At 45.0% G+C, this 25,190-nt stretch overlaps 1 protein-coding gene across 8 annotated transcripts in view; it reads right to left on the bottom strand.

Moving 5' to 3' along the window:
* The window catches only part of si:ch211-241e1.3 (laminin subunit alpha-3), an 84,636-nt gene that overhangs the window by 38,730 nt on the left and 20,716 nt on the right, over nucleotides 1–25,190 (bottom strand). For 4 of the 8 annotated variants that reach the window (XM_061838559.1, XM_061838560.1, XM_061838565.1 and 1 more), the window contains exons 7-26: nucleotides 23,015–23,130; nucleotides 22,530–22,648; nucleotides 21,936–22,026; nucleotides 19,129–19,260; nucleotides 18,155–18,205; nucleotides 18,027–18,074; nucleotides 16,812–16,946; nucleotides 15,662–15,796; nucleotides 13,842–13,976; nucleotides 13,702–13,754; nucleotides 11,905–12,004; nucleotides 9,792–9,844; nucleotides 8,777–8,882; nucleotides 8,615–8,714; nucleotides 8,383–8,539; nucleotides 5,459–5,597; nucleotides 3,448–3,590; nucleotides 2,514–2,617; nucleotides 2,271–2,427; nucleotides 1,351–1,514 (exon numbers count right to left, since the gene is read on the bottom strand). In XM_061838559.1, coding sequence (XP_061694543.1) covers nucleotides 1,351–1,514; nucleotides 2,271–2,427; nucleotides 2,514–2,617; nucleotides 3,448–3,590; nucleotides 5,459–5,597; nucleotides 8,383–8,539; nucleotides 8,615–8,714; nucleotides 8,777–8,882; nucleotides 9,792–9,844; nucleotides 11,905–12,004; nucleotides 13,702–13,754; nucleotides 13,842–13,976; nucleotides 15,662–15,796; nucleotides 16,812–16,946; nucleotides 18,027–18,074; nucleotides 18,155–18,205; nucleotides 19,129–19,260; nucleotides 21,936–22,026; nucleotides 22,530–22,648; nucleotides 23,015–23,130 — 2,238 coding nt within the window. The remainder of the gene's footprint in view (nucleotides 1–1,350; nucleotides 1,515–2,270; nucleotides 2,428–2,513; nucleotides 2,618–3,447; nucleotides 3,591–5,458; nucleotides 5,598–8,382; nucleotides 8,540–8,614; nucleotides 8,715–8,776; nucleotides 8,883–9,791; nucleotides 9,845–11,904; nucleotides 12,005–13,701; nucleotides 13,755–13,841; nucleotides 13,977–15,661; nucleotides 15,797–16,811; nucleotides 16,947–18,026; nucleotides 18,075–18,154; nucleotides 18,206–19,128; nucleotides 19,261–21,935; nucleotides 22,027–22,529; nucleotides 22,649–23,014; nucleotides 23,131–25,190) is intronic. The other 4 variants (XM_061838562.1, XM_061838561.1, XM_061838563.1 and 1 more) reach the window with 4 other exon arrangements.

Genomic DNA, 25,190 nt, shown 5'->3' with positions numbered 1-25,190 from the left:
TAAAATTTTTGACCAATACCATTTTCTTATATATATGTTATTATTTATTAAAGAAAGATTTGCTATTTAATTATACAAAATCAGTCACTGATGTTGTAGTGGGACACACGGCTGCCTTTGGTGAGGGCAGCGTGGGATCGATTCCCGCTCAGTGATGGTGTCGATATCTGGCTTGCGACCGACCAGTTCAGGGTGTGGTCTGCTTTTCGCTGGAAGCTAGCTGGGGTAGGCTCCAACTTTCCCGCAACCCTTGTGAGGATAAGTGGCTTGGATAATGACAATTCTACAAATCGATTTTAAAAAAATAAAAAAGATACTGTCGAGTGATGCCTCGGTTCTCGACCACAATTCGTTCCAGAAAACGGTTCGAGAAGTGATTTGTTCGAAAAACGAATCAATGTTTCCCATTACAATGAATGGAAAAAGAAATAATGCGTTCCAAGCCTAAAAAAATTGGCTTTTTAAAGCTTTTATTTAGCTTATCCTGATAATAAACTGCATAGTAGAAATAGACGTATGGTTTATATACTGTATATAATAAAATAATTTAAGAAATATATAAAAAAAATTTCTTAAAATGTATGCCTGAGTAGTAGAATATGCTAGGCTGGGAGTGCATTGCCGTATATGTACAGTGATGCCTCGGTTCTCGACCGCAATCCGTTGCAGAAAACGGTTCGAGAAGTGATTTGTTCGAAAACCAAATCGATGTTTCCCATTACAATGAATTGAAAAAGAAATAATGCGTTCCAAGCCTGAAAATTTTGTGTTTTTAAAGCATTTTTTTAGAGCCATGATTGGGGGTTTATACGGTAGTCCTCCATAAGAAGAACAACAACAGTCACTACTGGGACACGTCTGTGTACAGAGGCTGCGTTATACAGAATGACAAAAGTGCGCCGGTTGCGCTGCGCGGGTCATGTCATTTCCGGGGTTTTTTTTTCGGGAGGCGTTCGAATTGACAATAACAAAAGGCGTCGTGGGCGAGTCAACTGCATTATGTGATTTCCGCGTTTTTTCGACGGCTTGGGAATTCACAACAAAGCACGTCGCGGATCAGCTGGTCTGCCCGCAGGCAATATGTTATTTACGGGTTTTGTCGGGGGTGTTCGAGTACCAATTTTTGTTTCATAACAAAGGCAAAAAAAAAAATCTCGAAATTTTCGTTTGAAAACCGATTTGTTCGAAAACCGGGGCTTTACTGTGCTGAAAATGTTGCAACATTCCTAAATCAATTTAAGGAGTAAAAAAACAAAAAAAACAGTAATTATCAGCGGACCGTTGATCCTGAAGGCGCGTTTTAACGTCGATGTCCGTGGCCCGACGGGGCTCAAACGAGGAAAGACTCGCCTGTAGTCACAGCCGTAAACGTCGGCCCTGGCTCTCGTCCGTCCGCCGTCCTGGGCTCCCACCAGGATGTTGACGTTCTGGACGCCGTCCACCTCGCTGGCGTACTCCAGGACCAGAGCGTGAGGCCCCGGATGAGGCACGCGCAGACTGAGCTGCAGCTGAGACTGCAGGACACGCAAAAAACAGTAGAAGTGTTTATAAAAAAAAAAAAAAAAAAAATAGGAATAATTTTTTTAAAAAAAAGCATTAAAGGTGGCATAATGCAGAAAACTGACTTTGACAGTCGCTGGTTTCTGGGGGATCTGACCACCCGTCACATATGAAAGTCAACAATCAAGTTCATCTCTGATTATTTCTGAACTTAAGTTTTTCTGATCATGACTAGAAGGCAGGACAAGGGAAGATCCGAAGCTACTTTCAAGTGGCTACGGTCTGAAACTTTCACGCAGAAACACCGACAACCCCCGATGGCTGCAACGCCCCTGAGATCATTTCAAATCCAGAAGGTAAGCAAAGGTCCACTGAATCTTGTCGGATAGCAAAATTAGCATTAGCTAAAACCGTTGTTAGCCTTCGTTGAAAAAAAAAAAAAAAAAAAAAAAATCATCGGTAGCTCGGCAAAGTTGCCGACGCGGTGGGGCTCGTATTTGTGTTTGGGGATGCGTTCACGTACCAAATACACACAGCGTGAAGTGATTCTTCCACAAGTGAATATGATTTTAATTGGGCGTGAAAGATAAAAGCTTGTGGAAAGTATACTAGTATGTTTGATTCTCGGATTATTTTGACAAAAGCCTGCCACAGAAATATTATTTGGACACCCGGGAACTGTTGTCAATTTCAAACAAAAGCGCATCACATGAATAAACCACTCATAGGCAAAAGTGTGGTTACGAAGGTGTTTCTTTTTTTTTTTTTACCTGCGCGCCGTGCAGCGCGGCCATCTCAGGGTGAGCCGGGGTGGGCCGCCGCACGCTAGCCCGCCTCCTCTCGCGGCCCCTCCGGCTCGAGACGCTCCCCCGCGAGCCCGAAGCCGAGCCGAACGCGTCCATCGGCGCGTGTTTGTACAGGAGGCAGCTGCGAGACACCGCGGACGCTTAAACCGACAGCGAATCAAGAGATTTGGACCTCTTACAACTTGAAACAAAGAGTATACTCCTCACTTTTTGTTCCGCGGTGCCGCGGGCGCATGCGTGCAGGGTTCTGTGATTTCTTCTTGCAGCAGCGGCGCCTCGTAGTAATCCTGAGGCAGCAGGACCAAATAATCCTGAGGAACCAGAAATATTCTGTCATCCGAGAAAAACATTTGCGAATGACAAGAAAAATACAGCGGTGTACGTAAATTTCAAGATTATGTGGAGAGCAAGCCTTTCTCACAGCGAGCCCGCGCCGCCATAGTCGAGCCAAGTTTTGCCTCGTAGTCGTCAGACGTTGTTTCATGTTTTTTGGATCCTGCTTAGCCTGGCGTTTTTTGTGCCTCTGCCTTGTCGGACTGTTACACCGTGTATGACCTTGCTTTGGAACAAAACCGCGCTCGACACCATGCCTTCGTCTCGGAGTCCTGCATTTGGGTCCTCGCCCGTGTCGCTGGTTCAGAGAGTTTGTGTTCGAGGGGCACCTTTGCTTTTGCAATTGACAGATGGTATGCCGCTCATTCAGAGATGAGGGCAGCAATTTTACTGAAATATGTAAAATAGTAGTAATGACAATGGTGGTAAAAATATTTTAACAAACATTTTTCTGTTCACTGTTATAGTATCGTTATTATTATTATTACACAAGTAATTAATTGATTTTAAGTAATGAACAATTATTTCAAACTTTTAATCATATTAATAAACTGTTTTTCTTAAAAATAATACATAAACTAATTTCTAAAAATTAAATAAATGCAAAAAAGCAAACCTAAACTATGTTAAATGTGCAGTAAATATATATATATATATTTTTAAATATATATTAATTTAGACGTATAAAATTGTTACACAGTAATTAACCAATTTATGTGCGAAAAAAAAAATCTAGATTAACGCGACCAATATTCAAGGACTCTGAATAAACGATAACAACTTTTTTCTCTCTTTTCATGTTGCTCACAAGCAGAATCCCGGGTGCGTTGATGCTGATGATCCAGTTGCCAGGCGTCAAGGCAAAAGGCTCAGCGAAGCCGTCCCCGGGCACAGTGAGGAAGGACGGCTCCGGACTTTCAGGGAAAACCACGTCCTTGCGCTGTCCTGACGCTGCGGGAGACCAGAGGGGACATTTGATGACGCGCAGGTGACCTTTCGGGGCGACCTTTAAGGTTTTCTTTCGGAGCGGTCGTCCTCAGTTGATGGCTTGGGACCCAACGTTAGACTGCACGATAACTCCAAATTGTTTACCATTTGACTTGTGGTGTAATTTGGGTCATTATGCGATTTGATTTGATTTCACACATCGTTTGCTCGGAAACGAACACTGCACATCATCCTGGGCAATTGTGTTTAAAAAAAAAAAAAATATATATATATATATTATATATATATATATATATTGTTCAATGACTAATGCTGGATTTACACTGCATAGTTCCAGTGAGGCAATTAGGATTCTATTTCCTTACAAGTGTGGATCAGATGGAAAGCGTTGGCCTCACAGTTCTGAGGTCCCAGGTTTGATCCCGGACACGCCTGTGTGGAGTTTGCATGTTCTCCCCGTGCCGGCGTGGGTTTTCTCCGAGCGCTCCGGTTTCCTCCCGCATCCCAAAAACATGCCCCTACGGGTGATTGTGAGTGCGATTGGTTGGTTGTCTCTATGCTTCCTGCGATTGGCTGGCGACCAGTTCAGGGTGTACCCCGCCTCCTGCCCGTTGAAAGCTGGGATAGGTTAAAGCACTCCCTGCGACCCTTGTGAGGATAAGCGGCTAAGAAAATGGATGGATGGATGTCACAAATGTAATGTGCATGACGGCAATGTAAAAAAAAAAAAAAAAAAAAAAAAAAACCCCAAAAAAACTTAATTTTCAGTTGGAAGTCATGTCTTCTGAATTTGGATGACAATTTGAGCCGTATTGATATCAGCCATTGCGGGTGCAGCGTGAATGTACATCTTGGGTACATATCGGACCGTCAACCCATCAGTTACGTATACATTTGCCCAATTACAAATAACTACCGTATTTTCCACACTATAAGGCGCACCGTATTACAAGGCGCGTAGAATAGACGCCACAGTAAAGGCTGGGGTTACGTGATGCATCCACTAGATGGAGCTGCACTCAAGGCTCAATCTTGATCCATATATAAGGCGCGGCGGATTACAAGGCGCACCGGCGACTTTTGAGAAAATTAAAGGCTTTTAGGTGCGCCTTATAGTGCGGAAAATACAGTACATGAAAATATATCTGCTGTAAATCTGAACTACAGCTCAAGCATAGACATTTACCGTAATTTCTCGAGTATAATGCGCACCCCCAAAGTTGCCGTAAATAAATAAATAAATAAATCAAGAAAACCCTTCTACCAATGTATAATGCGCTACCCATATGCTCAAAATATTGGGAATTGCCTGTATTTGTATTTTGTTAGGGTTGTATTTGTATTGTTTTTCCAAAAAAACAATCATTAATAATAATCATTGTGCACGTGCTGACGTAGCCTTAATATAATCTCGGGACAGGCCACGGGACGTTTGTCCAGAACAGAATCCCTCAACTCAATTATGTAACATCAGACATCAAATATCATATCGAAATGTATTTTTACCACTCTATGTACCTGTATACGACGATACAATGTGATTGTATTTTTTTATTTTTCATCCATACTTAAGTATAATGCACTCTATTAACTTTTTGAAAAGATTTTGGGAAAAATTTATTTTCGAGAAATTTACGGTATGTGCAGTTTGGGTTGTTTTGTGTTTTTCATGGGCGTCGACAGTCAACAACCATACGATGTGTACCTTGAAATGTAGACATTCACAGCCCCCCCCCCCCCCGCTCCAACACACACACACACACAAAAATTTAAATTATTGGGCTCTTGAAAATGCTGCGTAAATCCAGCTTTGGCGAAACGTGGGTCCCAAGCGCGAGCAACTGAGAACTTCCAGACGCTCACGGACTTACCTGCAGCGTCTCTGTTATCAGCCGCCTCGACGCAGCCGCTCACGCCGGCGCGGCTCGGGTTAGTGAATCGCAGCGCCACGCGGAACAACTTGCGCCCGGCATCTTCGGGCTCAACATGCACGGTTACTCTGACTTCACTCTGCGGGGTTTGGTGGTGGTGGGGGGAGGGGGAACGGGACGGAGGACAGCGACAAACAGCCGACCGAGTGAGACAATGCGGGCGCTTCGGAGAGGGTCTCGGGTGTGGGGGGGGGGGGCAAAGCGGTTGCGCAATCGCAAGACGGTCAAGCCGGGAGACGGATGAGGGCAGCAGAGAGACGCCCGCCACTTACGGTCACAGCACGGCTGCGGAGCGGCTCGGTCCGCCACCGTGACCCTCGCCCACGACCGGGCGGTCCTCCCCGTGTAGCGCGGGGTGGCGTAGCGCAATACAAGATGGAAAGTAGCGGGAAAGGCGAGGGGGAGGGTGAGGATCACCTCTGGCTGGAAAGAAACAGCGTTAGGCCTCAAGGAATGGCTGCCCGCAGGAGACGCGGCTCAGGAGCGGCTTAGAAGATCGCCGCCGCTTTCTTATACAGGGATGAGAATAACCCATTTGGAAGAACACTGAAAATGTCTGTCGAAGGGGGTGGGGTGAGTTTCCTCCCGGATATTTTTTGCTCCTATCGGATCACAGGGTGCAGAGCGCTTTGCCGGGAATGTCCACTTTTTGTATGTGTTCGGTTAGACATGTTGATACCGTTTTCGGTTCCACTTTTTTCAAGCCATGCCCGTCTGAAACCGTTTTTGATTCCAGCAACCTTGTCACCTGCCCTCGCTCGATCTTCATCCTTTTTTTCCCCCTAACACTTTCGCCATCGGAAAACTTTGAACACACCGTCGCTCAGTTCGCGCTCTCTAAGTAAGAACCGAGAACACACGTAGATGGCGATGGTGAAACTCGATCAGCCAATCGAGCAATCTGGCGCAAAATGCAAATATTTACACTACCGAGCAAGTTAGAACGGCATATGATAGTCGCGCTTGTGCTAGCACTAAGCTGAACTTGCAGCCCGGAGCCCACCACCGAGAGGCAGGCGCACGATACCCCCCCCCTGAAATTTTCTCAAGGGATTTGCGCTTATCTCGAGAATGGTCACTTTGGTCTGAAAAAGACGGAAATCCGCCGATCGGCGGAAAATTCTCATCCCTGCTTGTATTAATGTGCAGTACTCACAAAAGCTTTTAAGGAGGTTCTACTTTCGGGTGAAATTTCACAATGAACCTAAAATGCACTCCAACCTTCGGGGATAACCTTCATTTGACCATCTCTTGAAAACCTGCAATTCTCTAACTACGACTTAAATGACACAACTCATAACAAGCGTCTATGAAAATTTCCAAGGACCTCCGCTTCAGTTCCTTTCAAAGTTCTGAGAATGTCAAATTCCGTGTGTCTCCCCCCCCCCCGGTAAAATTTTGGTCGCGTCCATCTCGAAATTTCACTCGAAAATCCGTGACCCCTGACGTTTTTAGTATGTGCTGTGTTGTGGAGAAGAAGAAATAAAGGAACAAAATAAAAAGTTTAGGAAGAAGCGGCTGACAGAAAGCATCAAATGGATAATAAGAGAGAAATCATAAATCAGAGAAAGAGCAGAAACAGCGGGAAGGCATTTTGCATGCAGGAGGCTTTTTGTTGCACAGATACAATTCATTCATTCATTTCAAATAACATTACACCAATTGTTTTCACAAACTGCAATAATATGATCATAATACATAAGTAATATTCTATTTATTCAATTGCAGATGAGTGGAAAATCTATTGTGGTGAATATCAGGATTTTTCAACTGCTGAACTGCATACGCCCCCTCACAAAAAAAATATCATTTGTGTTTGTTATAACACATTACAGAAAATTTATTAAAAATTAAAAAAAAATGACAGAACCATAATTTAGGCGACGACATTTTTTCCATGCACTTGCATCAAATGACAATGCAGCGTTTGCCCCACACAATTGCGAATGGCCTCTCATCTATTTGTGGATTTTTTTTTGGGGGGGGGGGGCAAACCTCTGTACTGTAATTTCCTGCCAATAAGGCCCGACTTTTTTCACACGTTTTCAATCCTCCGGTTTTTGCGGTGATGCGGCTAATGTGTGCATTTTTTATAACGGCCGCAAGGGGGCACTCAAGCGGAATTGGTAAGAGTGAGACCGGTGGGTGCCGAGGAAGTGACTTTTACCGGTCCGGCCCTGTTAGCGCTCCGCTAGCGTGTTACTGCCGTGTCTCGGGGATTTTTTCCTGTATGTTTTTTTTTTTTTTTTTTTTAACTGGCCCTGTTAGCTAGCGTTAGCATTAGCATGGCGCTAGTGTTAGCGCGGCGGCACCAGTGTTAAACTCTCTTTGCACCGTCTTTGTAAATATCTCGTGTTTCAATGTGGGCACTTGCAGCTTACAGCTGGGATGTATGTATGTACCAAATGGTATTTCCTTTACAAATGTACTGGGTGGCGCTTATAACCAGGTGTGCTCTGTAGGTTGGGAATTACGGTAATTGAGTGTAATAAATAAATAAATAAATAAATCATATACAGTATCTGCTGTACAATACAATTAAAGTATTGCTTTGGTGCCAAAAAACTATGTAGAAGTGAGCGAAAAGAGCTTTATTGAGAGAAAATGTGTGCTTTGTCACCATCTTGTGGCATCAGGAGGCATTTATAAACTTTTGGCGAGGGGGGGGGGCAATCACTTGCGTATTTTCACTATTCACGACAGGGCCTAGTTATTTATTTTTTTTTTTTAAACACTATGCGTTCTACATTATATCACAATTGTTTTACAGTAATGATACACTGATTTATTGTGTCAATATTTATTCCCACCCTAAATGAACAATTACGTGGCTTACCACTTGCACAGTTGTAACGCACGCTTACCTGTGCAGGGGAGAGCTGAGCGTAACCTCTCCAGCTGAACTCCGGGAACTCTCGCGGGTCGTAACCGAAGCGCACCGGCCTGGAGTTGGGCGCGGTGCCGTCCTCCGCCTCGAACTTCAGCTGATGCAGCGTTGGGAGGTAAAAACCTGGCGCGGGCCTGAAAGGGAACACCGCTGATTGAAATAAAAATCGTGTACAACATTCTCGACGCGCAGGTGCAATGAGGTCCTACTGCGTGCATTTCAGGCCGACGATGTTACTGCGGCAGCGACACTGGCCGGACGTCGCGTCACAAGTCGCGCTGACGGCGCCCCCGACGTCGCACTCGCAACCTGCCGGGAATAAACGCCATTGGAATTATTCTGAACTCTCGAGCGCGTCACTCGGGACTCACCTCGGCAGCCAAAATAATTCTTTTTCTGCAACAGGAAGTAGCCGTCGACGCAGGAATCGCACGTGCGGCCGCCCGCGCGGTGCTTGCAGCGGCACTGCCCGTTTCTCTGCGCAAATGCACAAAAGACAACAAACAAATAAGTTTGTATTCCACGATTAAAAAAAAAATGGCATAAAAGACACACAAACAGAACAAAATGTTTGTTCAAGGGAGGCACGGTGACTCGGGTGGTAAAGCATTGGCCTCACAGTTTCCTCCCTCATCCCAAAAACATGCAACATGAATTGGACACTCTAAATTGCCCCTAGGTGTGACTGTGAGTGTGACTGCTGTTTGTCTCTATGCGCCCTGCGATTGGCTGGCGACCAGTTCCGGATGTACCCTGCCTCCTGCCTGTTGACAGCTGGGATATGCTCCAGCACTCCCCACAGCCCTTGTGAGGATAAGCGGCAAAGAAAATGGACGGATGGATGGATGTTTGTTCAAGGGGAAGAAAGCTGAGCCATCTCAGACCACCAGAGGGCGCTGTCAGCTTCATATCGTAGCAACAGATCAGAAACGTTCCTTATTTCATCGATAACACGTTCACACGTGTATGTATTTCCATTTATAGATACGTAACATCCATCCGTCCATTTAATTTACTGCTTATCCTCACGAGGGTCGTCAGCTGTCAACGGGCAGGAGGCGCGGTACACCCAGAACTGGTCGCCAGCCAATCGCAGGGCGCATAGAGACAAACAGCAGTCGCAGTCACAGTCACACCTAGGGGCAATTTAGAGTGTCCAATGAATGTTGCATGTTTTGGGAATGTGGGAGGAAACTGGAGCGCCCGGAGAAAACCCACGCCGGCACGGGAAGAGCACGCAAACTCCACACAAGCGAGGCCGGGATTGAACCAGGGACCTCAGAACTGTGAGGCCAAAAAAAAAAACTTCATATCAAAATAAGCATTATGAATTTAACGCTTTTAAAACAAAAATAGGTTATGAGTCGTGTCGGAAACTCCAAGTACCTGCTCACACACTGCAACCCCGCTCAGCGTTCCTTCGACATCACACCCGCACTCTGGAATGAAAAATGAAAGTCCGAGACCGAGCTGATGAGCTGAATACACTCCGATTGCAGGATAAAGTCACGTTCACGGGTGAGGAGCAACAGCACAAAAGCTCACCGGGGAGCGTCGAACTCAAGCCCGGCGGAATCAAAACATCCCCATAAATGTCCTGCCGCAAGCAAGCAGTGGAATTCTTCAGATATTAAAAAAAATGTGCTTTTGACCCTCGTCGTAAGGAGCAGATTTGTAAGAGGGGAAAGGTATGCGAGCAAAGCACGAGGCCTGGGCACTTCTTTATTACTATTTTTTTAAAATGATCTCGCCACATTTCTCCATTCTGCCGATGGGATAGAACGTCTTTTTAAATTGCCTTTGCGGGTCCCTTAAAGCCAAAGATCAGAGCTGATTTGGCCGTGGAAAAGCAAATGAGCCCTTCTGCTCCCCACAGAAAAGCAAACCGGGATCAGGTCGTCAGAGCCAATAAGCGAAGCAAAGTTGGCGGTGACGGGCTGCTGCAAAATGTTCAGGATTGACGATGGCGCGACTTTTTTCACAGGCTTTCAACCCTGCGGTTTAGTCGGTGATGCGGATAATTTGTGCGGTTTTTTTTTTTGTTTGTTTTTTTTTTCCTAACGGCCGCAAGGGGGCGCTCGAGCGGAATAGGTAAGGGTGAGACCGGTGGAATGTATGTACCGAGGAAGTGACTTTTACCGGTCCGGTCCCACTGAAAAAAACAAAATGGATAGCGCATATATAGCTAGCTGTATGTCGATTGGTTGAAGCCAGTTGGCCGCCATCTTGGTACTCCCAAAACGTGCGTGTGGTTGGCTTATGGCGGGGTTTGTCCTCAAAGTGTGGCATGAAGAATTAAAACTGGTCGTGTGAGCTTGACATTTTGTTGAGTTCTGGTAACATGAAGGATTTTTAATTTGACATGGAAGCAAAAAAAGGTGACGTGCAAAGGAAAGACATAGAACAGCGTCACTAGCAAGAAACCTTGCATAACGTACAGTTGGGCCCGATTTCTTAACGTTAACTTTTCCCAAAAATACACTGTAAAGCACTATCATCATAACAGCAAAAAACTAAGCATTTAAAAAAAAAAAAAAAAACATGAAATTTGAAGTCAATCAGTTGGATATATTTTTGGAAATAAGGACTCGCAACGGGCAAATACACGCTAAACGCATTGTTCATTTGTTGTCTCTGCGACGTCCAATTTTCAGATCAGAAAATGTAAACTTGTTTCCTCGCATTTGAAAATCAGATTGAATTTGCAGAGTTCAGTATTATGAAATTCCTCAAAAAATGTGTTTTCTTGCTTATTCACTGATGAAGTTTGGGAAAATACTGACATGGCTTTATCGCGAAAAACCGTCGGCCTATAAAGGTGAAGCAGAGAGTGAACACTGAACGACCGGAAACAAAACTTTGTTCAAGTGAATTAAGCTCATCAGCAAATAAAAAACAAATTTCAACACTGTCAAAGTAAATCTTTCTAACTTACCTGTGGAATGTTTTCTCAGCCACGAAACTGGCGAACAACACCAGGTCGGCATTCTTGTTTTGGGAGTATCAAGATGGCGGATGGCGACTGCAGTTTTGGTGGCCAATGAGCCATCCAGTCTTTTTTTTTCGATAGTGGTCCGGCCCCGTTAACGCTGCGCTACCGTGTCACCGCCGTGTCTCAGTGATTTTTACCAGTATGTTGTTTTTTTTAACCGGCCCTGCTAGCGTTAGCGTGGCGGCGCTACCGTAAAACTCTCTGTGTACCGTCTTACTTTGTAAATATCTCGTGTTTCAATTTGGGCACTTGCGGCTTTTACACGGCTTCGGCCTATGTATGAACCAAATGGTATTTCCTACAAATGTACTGCGTGAGGCTTAGAACCAGGCGCGCTCTGTAGGCCGGGAATTACGGTACATACCGTGCTTCAACCACGACAGATCACACTTGATCCTTGGGGTGTTTTGACAAAAGCATGTCGCCGAGATGTTAGAAAGCCACCTGGGAACTGTGTGAAATGGTGACGACGACGACGCCTCACACCACACGTCTCCTGTCAGTTACCTTGACAGCCGTCGGCGTTGGCGGCCGCCAAGTTCCAGTGAAGAGGTTTGCACCTGTCGCACGACGCGCCCTCCGCGTTGGCTCGGCAGCGGCAAGATCCCTGAAACAACACAGGAGTCATCAGCCCACCCAAATGGAAGAGAAAAAAAAATGCGGTTTTTACAAGGAGGCTTGAAATCTGTGCGCTGCTGGCGGTTTTTCTCCTGCAGTTGCGAACTGAGCCTGGCACGGTTCTTCTTTTGCTTCCGTTCCAGAAGCCCAGGAAGTCTCTTTTCCTTCATTTTAATCAGACTTTCATTGCGAGGAGGAAAAGGCCACTTCCTCTTTCAATCAATCGGCTGAATGCGGTTTTTGCAACACTGCTGCGATATCCGTTGCCACCCCCCCCCCCAAAAAAAAAAAAAAACAAAGCGCATTCACAAAGACAAATTGTAAAAAAGAACAGAAATCCAGATTGTGGGTTAAGACGTGCATGGTTACATGTGTACTGTGCTACTGAGCTCGTGCACGTGACGGCGCCGTATTGCAGGTCAAAAAGAGCCGCTCGACAGTGTGTGTGGGGGGGGGGGGGGTGCATTGAACCAGAGCAGAATATTCACAACGCCCAAGACTTGTTGTGCTGTTGGTTGTCACAACAGACGAGACAGATACTCAAAGAATACCAGCTGAAAAGACCAGAAAAGATTGATGGATTTCGGCGATTAAAGGTGATGGATGAAGCCCAACCAAATACACACGCCTGCGTAGCGATCGCTTCACTTCCGGTAGGAATTATTCTTCTCAATCTCAAATTACCAAGAAGTATGTATAATGCCAAATTGGCTCATTCGAGAACATTGCGTTAAAAAAAAAAAAAAAAAGTCGTCTCCAACGTACACGAAAGCGTGTCGCGGCCACACGTTAAACTTTGGTAGACCTCTCCCCGACAGACGTTTTTTTTTTTTTTAATATCCATTGTTCTCAAATGAGTCCAATGCATATCTAAAAAAAGAAAATAAACCGTTGGTCACGCAGAGGTTTATGTAGGTTAACGTGTGGCTGCAACACGCTTCCGTGTACGGAGGAGCAGAGTCGCTGTCTTTTTTTTTCCTCCCCAATCATCGTTAATGAATGCGAGTTTGTGTAAAACCAGGGCTCATTTATTGAAATATTAGTATTTGTATTGAAAAAAATCCGAGTGGCTCCATCACTAAGTAGGATTTATTCTTGATTGATAACAGGTCCAGCAACAAAGTTTTCGTACGCGTCCAGACTTTTCTACGCTTTCAAACTCTTGCGTGTAAATCTCGACGACTTACTCACCAGATCCACGTGTAGATCCAGTTGTCCGAGACGAGCGGAAACAGGTTAATCGTTCAATTTCTTATCGGCGTAAACATCGACTTCAGGTCCTCTATGCCAAGTGTCTCTCATTTTTCCACGTACCTTCGTTTATCGCCACCTTCTAAATGTTTAACGGTATCGGACAAAACTCTGGGCGTCGCCCCATAAGACGTATTTTCGTACCAGCTCCGACTGACTAAGCGTTGAGCAACGCTTTGCTTGACCGGTACTTCCGGCCAATCACGTGACTTCGGTGACGTAGGTGCACGAGCTCTATTGGTCAGCGCAAGTCACGCCACACACTTCAAGAGCAGTAAACACATGTGCTGTTTTTTTTTTTTTTACTCACCACGTGAGGTCTGTCTCACATTTATAAATACACATTATGATATTAAAAAAATCAGTATGGGTGCACCCCAGTTCAGTTTGACGGCATGTTTGTTATTACCCGTGACCTTGTTGCGGAAGTCGTACCGTTTGAGGCTCCCTGCTTTCCGTCCCATACGGATTACACTGACTGATGGCGGCTGGGGGCACACAGTGATGAATACATATTATAATAAAACCGAAGCAAAAACCTGAAAACATTCCGGTGGCTTTTTGTAGAGTGTCACCTGAGCACGATGGGAACCCGAGTCCCGAAGCACACCGGTCACACTGCCGGCCCGCCACGCCGGGCAGGCACGGACACTGGCCCGAGACCGGGTCGCACGGGGACCCGGACGAGCCTTCCCGGGAACACTGGCAGGCTGCACGAATCAAACATGCAAAAGGTCACAAAGATTCACATTTGCTTGTCTCGACTTCCTTAAAAGGAAGATGGGAGATGGCGTGCCTCCCGAAATACAAAAATGACGGGACGGCGTGGGAGACCGATAGAGCCGTAGTAGAACTCTGTCCCGCGTACGAGGCCCGGGATCTGCCCAAAACGGCCACCGCGAGCCGAAAATGACGGACTTCCCGCTCAGTTTCTGGACTGCGTCTTTGAGAAATCCTTCACGCGTTCTTTTATGACAGACGTGGCCCGGGAAACTGCTGCCAAGGGTTCATTTCTTTATAACCTTCCAGGGGGCGCCGTTGAGTACATTTTCAGCGATTGTGTTAAGGAACCCCTTAAAATATTAACATGTTTTGGCAACTCTATAATCTGTACCTTTAAATATTAACTAACTCAAATGGCAATCTGCAGGTGGTCCATCATATTTGTCTTTTATCAGAGGATTATATATTATCAAGGTCGTCTTGTGCTCGAGCGCGGCCGCTGTTTGGGCCCCGAGTGACCTTGAGGCGCTTTCGTTGTGCGTGAAGTCCACAAGATGCACGAGAGAACATCGAGCGTCGTCATCCGTCAACAGCTCGACATTTTTAATATCACATTTGTATGAATAGGCTCTTTTTTCGTCATTTACAGTATAAAGGTTACAAAAGTGCTACTTCCACGGATGCTAGCACAGTGACTGAAACCTTCCATAGTTAATATTTAATAGACCATCACTGTCGGGTGGAAACGTCCTCTGCCCATATGTGGTCAATTTCACATTTTTTCCCTAAATGGGTCTGTTAGTTTTCACAAATTATTGACCAAAAAAGTGTTCAAAACGTCTTGCTCTCTTTGACGGTGGAATGTCAATGGCTTGACAAACGAGATGTTTTTTGTTTTTTTTTCAAGTTCCCTAAAAAGTGATGGTTTCGGAGATATGAGGATTCTGTCTGACACCAGTAATATTTACCACAATATGGTTTTATTAGTAATGCACAGATGCCTCGCCACAACTGGTACTTATTGCTATCACGAATGTTCCATTCACAAGCACATAGTAATCTTCTGTTCATGCTCAGCTGCAATATATAATGCCTATATATATATATATTATATATATATATATTGTTATAATTAAATTATATACATATGTACGTAATATATATTATATTTTTATTATTAAATCACATATATATATTTATTTATATACGCAACTGTTAGTTATTGCTTTATTACTAATGTTCCAATCACAAGCACGTACTAATCTTCTGTTCATGCTCAGCTGCCACTGCACTGATGCGAACTTATATTATAATATATATATAATATAATAATATTATTATTATTATATATATTGTATATTATTATATCATATAACAGTATATATTATATTATTAAATTATATATATAATATTCTATATTATTATTATTACATTTTATATGTATTTATATATATTATTATATAGTATTACATGTACTTGTTTACAAGCCTTATGTGGGTTACAGTTTTTCACGACTACTATTTGAGTCACATTGCCTTATGTTGTCGATATGTTCCTAGATATTTTTCAAATCTGGCCACTCATGGGTGTCGAAAGTTGAATTTCCCCATCGGGAGACAAATCAAGTCTAATGTTGGGATAAAATGATGCATTTGTGTCCGCCATGACTGACCGGCGCATTCCGGGTACCCGTAGTAGCCCGGTCCACATCGCTCGCAGTTCTGTCCTTCGTAGTTGGGCAGGCAGACACACGTGGCGCTCTCAGCGCAGGCGTTCTCGGCCACACCGGCTCCGTCGCAAGTACACGCTGGAGGTGGGGGGTAAAAAACATCCAAATGCTTCAGCGTCGGCAAAACGGCAACCCGTTCATATTGACACTGCAGGGGTCTACCGCTGAATGCTACTCTGTGAGCGACCAGTCCTCACTTTCACCGACACGGTGGCCCAAGTAGCGTGCTGAGCGCTGTTCATTGGCACTCTGAATGCGAAAGGATGCTTTACAAGGACTTTTACAGTCTCCAAGATTCTCCACTAATCCAGAAAAAAAGTATTTTCCTAAAAATAGTCACTAGAGCTTCTTCTTCTTCTAACCCTATTAGCACAGCAAACAGGAAGGGGCTCAGAGCGGATCCCTGATGCACTCCCGCCTTCACCTTAAATTCTTCTGTCACCTCACTAACTGTTCTGCGGCCCTCAAACATGTCCTGTACTATTCTTACATATTTCTCTGCCACATCGGACTTGCGCATGCAGTACCGCAGTTCCTCTCTTGGGTGGAAAAAGTCACTAAATATAGTTTCCAAGCGAATAAGTTGGCATTGCTGTGTCAAGCTTTCATCGTTGCATGCCCCCGGCTTCTCCCTGGTCGCCAGGGCAACGAAAGCCGAGTTTAAGCGCGCTGTAGTACTTTGTCCTTTGTGCACTTTTACAGACTAAACAGTGGATGTCCTAAATGAAAAACTTAAAAAAATTCCTAAAAGACACAGTCAAAAGCAATTTGATTTACACTAGGTGCTGGTTAAAAATTAATGTTTTCTGCAAACATAAAAGCCAAATCCTGCAATTAAAAAAAAAAAAAGTCTCCAATCGCTTGAAACAAAATGTTTATGTGCAAACAAGCAACAAACAACACTGCAAAAGCGATACTAGCATTGAAGCTAGCGCGCGTCAATCATTGTATCCTTTGACATACTTCAAGTGGCCTGATTGCGTTGAGAAGATGACGAGGCCGTGACGCATATTTCAAAGAAGTTATAAATTCTTAATCAGAAAGACCGATAAGGCAGTGTCGTGGAGTTCATGCGTGTGTGTGTGGGGCACACCGTGGCAGCCGGGGAAGGGGCCGCGGCCCGCTCGGCAGCGGTCACAGCGCCGGCCCGCCACAGTGCGGCGGCACAGGCAGCGGCCCGAGGCGTCGCACACTTGCCGCTCCGTCCCCCTGGCGTCACACTCGCACCCTGCACACGCGCGACAAAATAAGGACGGACATTTGACCGGGTGCAGTTTTCTCATTGCGGCTACTTTTCGTGGCGCTTCCTCAAACGGTATTGATCATGTTGTAAATGTACCGTAATTTTCGGCCTACGAGCCGCGACTTTTTTCCACACGCTTTCAACCATGTGGCGATGCGACTAATTTGTGCATTTTTTTCAAGGGGGGCACTCGAGCGGAAAAGGTAAGAATGAGACCGGTGGAATACATGTTCCGAGGAACTGACTTTTACCGGCCAGATAGCACTGCGCTAGAATTAGCGCTGAGCTAGCGTGTTGCTGCTGTGTTACTGGCGTATCTCAGTGATATTTACAGGTAAGTTTTATTTTAACCGGCCCTGTTAGCGTTAGCACTAGTATAAGCACTAGCGTTACCACCTTGCTAGCGTTAAACTCTTTCTGTGTACCGTCTTTCTTTGTAAATAATAAAACTAGCGTGTCTCAGTGATATTTACTGGTAACGTTTATTCTAACTGGCCCTGTTAGCGTTAGCACTAGTATAAGCACTAGCGTTACCACCTTGCTAGCGTTAAACTCTTTCTGTGTACCGTCTTTCTTTGTAAATAATAAAACTAGTGTGTCTCAGTGATATTTACTGGTAACGTTTATTCTAACTGGCCCTGTTAGCTTTAGCACTAGCGTTAGGACTGTCCTAGCGCCGTGGTAGCGTTAGGACTGTCCTAGCGCCGTGGTAGCGTTAAACTCTGTGTACCGTCTTTCTTTGTAAATAATAAAACGAGCGTGTCTCAGTGATATTTACTGGTAACTTTTATTCTAACCGGCCCTGTTAGCTTTAGCACTAGCGTTAGGACTGTGCTAGCGCCGTGGTAGCGTTAAACTCTTTCTGCGTACCGTCTTTCTTTGTAAATATCTCGCCTTTCAATGTGGGCACTTGCGGCTTTTACACGATTGCGGCCTATGTACCTACCAAATGGTATTTCCTTTACAAATGTACTCGGTGAGGCTTGTAATCAGGTGCGGTCTGTAGGCCGGAAATTACGGTAAATAATATATAGGTGTACTTATATCGGGTTTTGTCATACTCACGCTGACAAATGATTGAGCCAAAGTAACCCACAGGGCAGCCAGTCGGTACTAACAACCAACAAACAAATACAATCTGATCAAAATACTATTTGCGTCATGGTTATTATATAATAACAGCATACACTTACCGATAATAGGTCCGGCGGGGGATTTGGTGGTCATCTGGTTCTCGGGATATCCTGGTTGCAAACGCCGAGCACACCAAGAGAAAAATGAATCAAAAAGAAAAAAAAAAAACATTCACAATGAGATTTTAATCATTCAAGTTTCCGCTTCTGTTCATATTATCAACTGCATTTTTCACAGATCAAAGTAAAACGTATGACATAAATATCTAAAAAAAGAACAATGTGTAACGATGGAAACAATCCTGGACAAGATATGAATTTGATATCACACAACTTGGACGATTACCAGGGAAAAACGGAAATGATTTACATGACAGTTGCACTGGAAGTACTTCAATGTATGTGGCGTACTGTATACTGTACTGTATACCGGCCTCTTTCAAAGTGCTCAAGTTCACCATACAAACAAGCAAAATGTAAAAAAAAAAAATAATAATAATAATAACAACACAAAATAAGTAAAGGAGTTAAAAAATAGTGTCAAGACTTGGAAAAACCCGCAAACTACTTATCAACGTTTTGCACGACTCATCCATTTCCACTCCTAAGCGGTCGCCAATTTACAGTACACGGAAATCGCTTGAAAAAGTACCGAGTACTGATACAGAAAGCAAAACACTCAAAAGTCAAGACAACCCTGGAAGGCGGAAAAAAACAAAGTTGCTTATCTTTCCGCCCTGGCAGACTTTTAAGAAGGAGATAAGATGAGGAAACGCTACTTGTGTGTCTAAAACGGTGTTCAGGCATGCAGAGTTTGCGACAAATGGACTAAAATTTCACGTGCGCATGCTTAACGCGCGCCTGGAAAATTTACCTTTATCACCTCGGGGCAAAAAAAAAAACAGAGAAAACAGAAAAAAAAAAAACCCAAAAAAAGGCTTAACATGAAGTGGGAGCGGGCTAACGTTGTCACAATCAGCATTTTGGATCTTCGCCGGCTCCCGACGTGGATTTGACACCCGAAGTGAACTTACGGATGCACTGCGGGTACGAATAGCGTCCGTCTGCGCAGCGCTGGCAGTTTTCCCCCGCAAACTGGGCTTTGCAGACGCACCTCCCGGAACCCATTTCGCAACCGGCCGCGGTCCGCTCGTCGCACCTGCAGGCTGCGGACACAATCCAATCGGATTCGGTGAATACCGGTCATGCACAGTATAAAATGTTCGAAATTTGGTGCAAGTCGAGACACGGGCGTGTCCATTCCGTCCACCTTGCTCGTGAGTCGCGGCAGCTCACAATAACGGTTTTCAGCCCACTCTCGTCACCAATCCCGAGAAAACTCGTGTGATTCACGCACACCTTCAAGGATGTTTTTATGTCATAAAAATGGGATGACGTCAGAGGACCCGGAAAAAAACCCACGCGGGCACAACGAGAACTTGCAAAAATAATTGAACGTGACAACAATCAGTCCATCAAAACCAAGCATTATTATAATATGAATATTTTCTTATTCTCCGTAAAGAGTCCCCTGTCCATAATTTCCCACCACCGAATTAAATCCTCCACTTTGTCGGGCACACGTGTCAAATTGGTGGCCCGTGGGCCAAATTCGACCCGCCACATCGTTTTACGTAGCCCACAAATTCATCCATCCATCCATTCATTTTCTTTTGCCGCTTATTCTCACAAGAGTCGCAGGAGTGCTGGAGCCTATCCCAGCTGTTAACGGGCAGGAGGCGGAGGTACACCCTGAATTGGTTTCCAGCCAATCGCAGGGGACATGGAGACAAACAACAGTCGCACCTAGAGGCAATTTAGAGTGTCCAATTAATTTTAAATTGCATGTTTTTTGGGATGTGGGAGGAAACCGGAGTGCCCACATGATTTGTATTTTGCGGGCCACATTAAATGACGGGGGGGGGGAACAGATGTGGCCCCCGCGCCTTGAATTTGACACACGTGCTGTATGCAACTATAACATACAAGTAATGTTTCATTTAAATGAGTCGTAGGAGTCGTCCGAGGGAATTCATAACTACAAGGTGGCTCGTGACAAAAATGACTTTGACACCAAGGTTGTCGGGGCAATTCCAATGAGAAGGAACAGACGCGAACACTAAGAGGAATGTAAACAAGAGAAGGGCCCACTTGTGCATCGACGTACATTTCGGCAGTTTATGTAACTAGTTTCAGGTTGGACGCGGTCATGCGTCCTTTTTTGTGCATTTCGCGAGCAAGAGGATGAGCCCCGAGTATTCCGACCAGTGCTCTTCAGGCGGACCGTGGGAAATTATCAAATTTAACTCAATTGTATAAAAGTACATTTAGAATATTTATGCCGGTGAGGCGAACTGAAAGACGGAACAAATGGACGCTCTTCTATTAGACGCCAGGAAGTAAATTATGTCATTGATGTACCCACATTTTTTGTTTGTTTGTTGGTGTGCTGCGAGATTTGCACATTATTTTAATTTTTTGTAATTATCAGAATTTATTATTATTTTATTATTTTATTTTATAATATATTACATATATAAAATATCTTATTTTTATAATATGTTATAATTATATATATATTTTATATTTTATTTTTGGGTGCGGGGAGAGAGATTGGCGACGTCATGTCATTATCCAAGCCGCTTATCCTCACAAGGGTTGCGGGAAAGATGGAGCCTATGCCAGCAAGCTTCAGGGGAAAGGCGGACTACACCCTGAACTGGTTCGCCGGTCGGTCGCAGGGGCAAATATCGACACCATCACTGAGCGGGAATCGATCCCGCGCTGCCCGCACCAAAGGCAGGCGTGTGTCCCACTACCCCACAGTTGGAAATGACTGCGGCACTAATAGTCCTGCTTGACAGACACACACCTGTTGTGTATCGTCAGCAGAGCCCAAGTGCCATTGTTCTTTTATCCAATCAGCTCGCTGCCGGCGGTGGCGCATCGCCACCTGTCGCTTCGTTTGTTCTCCGCGATTTCACAATGCGGCAAACCATAAAAGCTGAAATTCAGATTACGGAATACCGGGAAATTCAGATTGTTTGTTTGGATGCCCGTTCAAAAACATTGCTTGTATAAAATGGGTATGAGGCATGCACATGAAGGGGGAAAAAAATGCTAAAATGGATTTTTTTATACACATATGGGAGTCTCTCCCATGAAATGTGAAATTATAGAAGCAAATACCGTAATTCCCGGCCTAGGGCGCCTGTTTATAAGCCTCACCCAGTACATTTGTAAAGGAAATACCATTTGGTACATAAATAGGCCGCAGCTGTGTAAATGCCACAAGTGCCCACGTTGAAACACGAGGTATTTACAATAAAAGATGGTACACAGAGAGTTTAACGCTAGCGCTGCCGTGCTAATTCAAACGCTAGCGCCGCCGCGCTAACAAGGCCCGTAAACAAAAAAACATGCTGGTAAAAATTCACTGAGACACGGCAGTAACAAGCTAGCGCAGCGCTAACAGGGCCGGACCGGTAAAAGTCACTTCCTCGGCACATGTATTTCACCGGTCTCACTCTTGACTTTTCCGCTCGAGTGCCCGCTCGCGGCCATTCGAAAAAAAATACACAAATCAGCCACGTAAACCGCAGGGTTGAAAGCGTGTGAAATAAGTTGCGCCTCATAGGCCGGAAATTACGGTAAAAAAAAATTTTTCAGAAAATGTGTCATCGGGCCCGGTAGTTTTAACTGCCCCAGCACTGATTTTTTTCATCATAATAAAAAAAAAAAAAAAAAAAAATCATGTGTGTATTTTGGGGTAAAATGAGCTTTAGGTTGCTAGTTCCTCTGTATATGATATGATAAAAATATATATATAAATATTACTGACGTATGCATCCGGTGGGAGACTCGGGGGCGACTCCAAAGGGTCTGAAGAAGCCTTCAATGCATCGCTCGCAGTTAACTCCAACGGTGTTGTGCTAAAAAGACAAAATCCAGCAGAACACGCGCAAAAGTATTCAGCGCTCATTATTGCATATTGCAACGGTGGAGAATTATACTCCATAATAGATTTGTGGTGTTTTTTTGTGAACATTTGCAATACATACTGTACATTTCACAAGGATACTTGGGAGTTTTTCAGGTGTGCTGAGGATCCACATAAAATGATTTAATTGGAGGGAATAACATTAATAATAAACTGTGATTCACAATTATGAATTATTATTATTCTCATACTGAGCATTGTCGTCTCAGCTGTTGTTTTGATTTCATTCAGTTGCGCAGGTTTAGATGAGCAAGTAGCCAGCGAATGTACAGTACGTGCACTTTGTTTTAATATTTTAATATACAGTAGCAGCCAGTGGGGAATTCCGTCACCGAGTGTGGAAAGTGTGGATCAGTCCAGCCGGGGGTGTCACTATACCGGACTCCCCCCCCCCCCCCGACTCGAACGGGTCTAGACTTGACGAGCGCTCCGTACCTGGCAGTTGATGCAAACGCCTCCTCCGCTGTACCCGCCGGCGACGTCTAAACTTCCTCCCCTGGCTTCCACCTCGGGGTCGTAGTAACAGTCGGCCGCATGAGCGAAGCACTGGCAGGCTGAGGGGGGGGCGGGAACCCCCGACACGCACACGGATTTTACAGTCATTCATCTACTGTGTATGTCTCAGCGAAGCTCGCAAAACAATCGAGTCCAAAAAAGGCTGCGTATCCTCTTCCTGTTTCATTAATGATCTCGCGTACAAAGCAAATCAGGTTGGATCAGATCTTGACCCCTCCGGCATTAGAATTTTAAAGTCCCCCTGCCGCCCCCGCCCACATTGCAATAATGTCAACCCTTTCCTCGCGAGGAAAGTCCCCCCCCCCGATCCCAACAAGGCACCGAGGGCGACCATATGAGGGCGTCGACAGCGGCGGCGGCGGCGAGCGGGCACTTCGCTCTCAGACGGCACGACGCGCACTTACGCTGACACGCGTCGGGGCTGTCCGCGGTGGCGGCGCGCCACGGCTTCTGGCTGAAGCCCGGACAGCAGCGCTCGCACGACTCCCCGCAGGTGTTGTGCCGGCACTCGCATTGCAGCCTGGAGACGGAACGTAGAGCGCAACGTGAATATCGAGAGCAATCGACGTCGATGTCATGTTGGCGCAGCGACCGTTTTATACGGATTGCTAACGTGTATCCCGCTTTAGCTCGTTCAGCACAATAAATCGTAATCAGAATCAGATTTAATGGCCAAGTGTGTAAAAACACTCGAGGAATTTTTCTCCGGCACTCGGTGCTGCCCTGGTACGACAATCAGAACGAAGAACAAAATCGCAAAAAGAACGAAGAACGAGAGAAATTTCTGTTTATAGGAAATATTCCTTATAAGACGTGAAAGATGTCAAATCCATACATACAAGTGTGTCAATTGTGCAAAGGGAGCAGTTTAAAGTGACGAATCGCTAATAGGACTAGCTAATAATAGCGCTAATTTGTTTCTGTAAAGCTGGGGTGTCAAACTCATTTTTGTCACGGGCCACACTGTCGTTACGATTTTCCGTCAGTGGGCCGTTATGACTGAGAAACCATAAAAAACGTTCGCCTAATCATATTACACGTGAAATTTATTAACTAGATTTGGAATCAGATATCAAGGAAAATGGCTTTTTCAACCATTGTCCATGTTTGGTACCACAAAAATGCTTGTAATATTTCAATGTTATCATTTATGATGATGATTTGCCTTTGCGGGCCACGTAAAATCATGTGGCGGGCCAGAGTCCGGCGCCCGGGCCTTGAGTTTGCCACCTGTGCTGTAAAGTATCACTTTAAAGTGCCACTGTCATGAAATGCATAATTTTTAGTATGTTATTAATGAAAAAAAAAAAAAAAAGACAGCCGGAATGGACCCATCCGTTTTTTCACCACACAACATGATTTTGACGTTTATGGCTTTTTGGCACTCCCGCCATGAAAATCCTCTCGAGGGATTTGATTTGGAGAAGAAGCAGGAAGTGATGTCAGGAGCAGACGCCCACTCAGGCGGTCTTGCATGTTTCTGCTAGTTTTACCTGCTGGAACGTAGCTCTTTGTTCGTTCGTGTTAGCCAAAATGCCGGCTCGTTGTATTGCTGGATATTGTTGGAACACTCGGGAGGTCGGATTCCCTCTTCACACGTTTCCAAAAGACCCGGTTCGTCGTGAAAAATGGATTGCACGGGTGCAAAGGACGAGAGCACATGGGTTCCAAATAACAGGTGAGTGTGTATACAGTTACTAAAAAAAAAAAAAAAATCATAGTTTGGGGGGGGTTGGGACGTAATCCTCTCAGAATGTAACAAAAGATCAGCGCACGTAAGTCAGGGGTGCTAAATGTGTCGATGTACCCGTCGGCGCCGAGCACGGCTTCGGCTGAGCTGGCTCATACATACTGTCGGGGAGACTGTTGTTACAAGTGATTCGCATATCATCTAAATGTGGCTCGAAACGATAGAGTAATATTGCCCCTGTCGCTTCACTCGATTGCGTCTGCGGTGGACGGCTTCAGCCAGGCTGGCTCATACATACAGTCTGGGTCTGCTGTTAGTTAGAAATGATCCGCATATCATCTAACTACGGCTCGAAACGATAGGGTAGTATTGCCCCGGTCACTTCACTCGACTGTGAGATGTTCTCTTCTGAGAAAAGAGCTTCCGTGTCCCATCACGGGTGTTTTCAACGGTGAATGTCATGGTGTGACTCCATGAACAGCGGATGCAGGCAAAACGGCTTCCACTGGGATGTCGAATGAGACTTTCCGCAACTTTGCGCACGGATGACGCCCTCTCCGCTGACATTTATTTTTTCGTATGGACATTGAAGCGAATAACGTTCTATGTATTTTTCATCGCAACATCTATTTTCGTATGTTTATAGGCATGACACTTGACCTTTAAGGAACGCTTTGTGATTGACATGACAGCATTTGTTTCCAATCTCGGTTATCGCGGCAGCTATCAATGGCGTCTTTCACCATTGTGACGTCCGTAAAACAAACATGAGGTAATCGCACCTCCTGGGAAAGCGGGCACGAAGAATGCCTTCGCTGTCTGTACAAAACGTCTGTTAATGAATAAACGCTGCAAGGAAGCTGACGTGCGACGAGCTCGGCAGAAGAGCT

Source organism: Syngnathoides biaculeatus, chromosome 13, assembly GCF_019802595.1.
Source record: "Syngnathoides biaculeatus isolate LvHL_M chromosome 13, ASM1980259v1, whole genome shotgun sequence".
Taxonomy (NCBI): domain Eukaryota; kingdom Metazoa; phylum Chordata; class Actinopteri; order Syngnathiformes; family Syngnathidae; genus Syngnathoides; species Syngnathoides biaculeatus.
The sequence above is the reverse complement of the archived record's forward strand: the minus strand, read 5'-3'. Positions and strand labels throughout refer to the sequence as shown.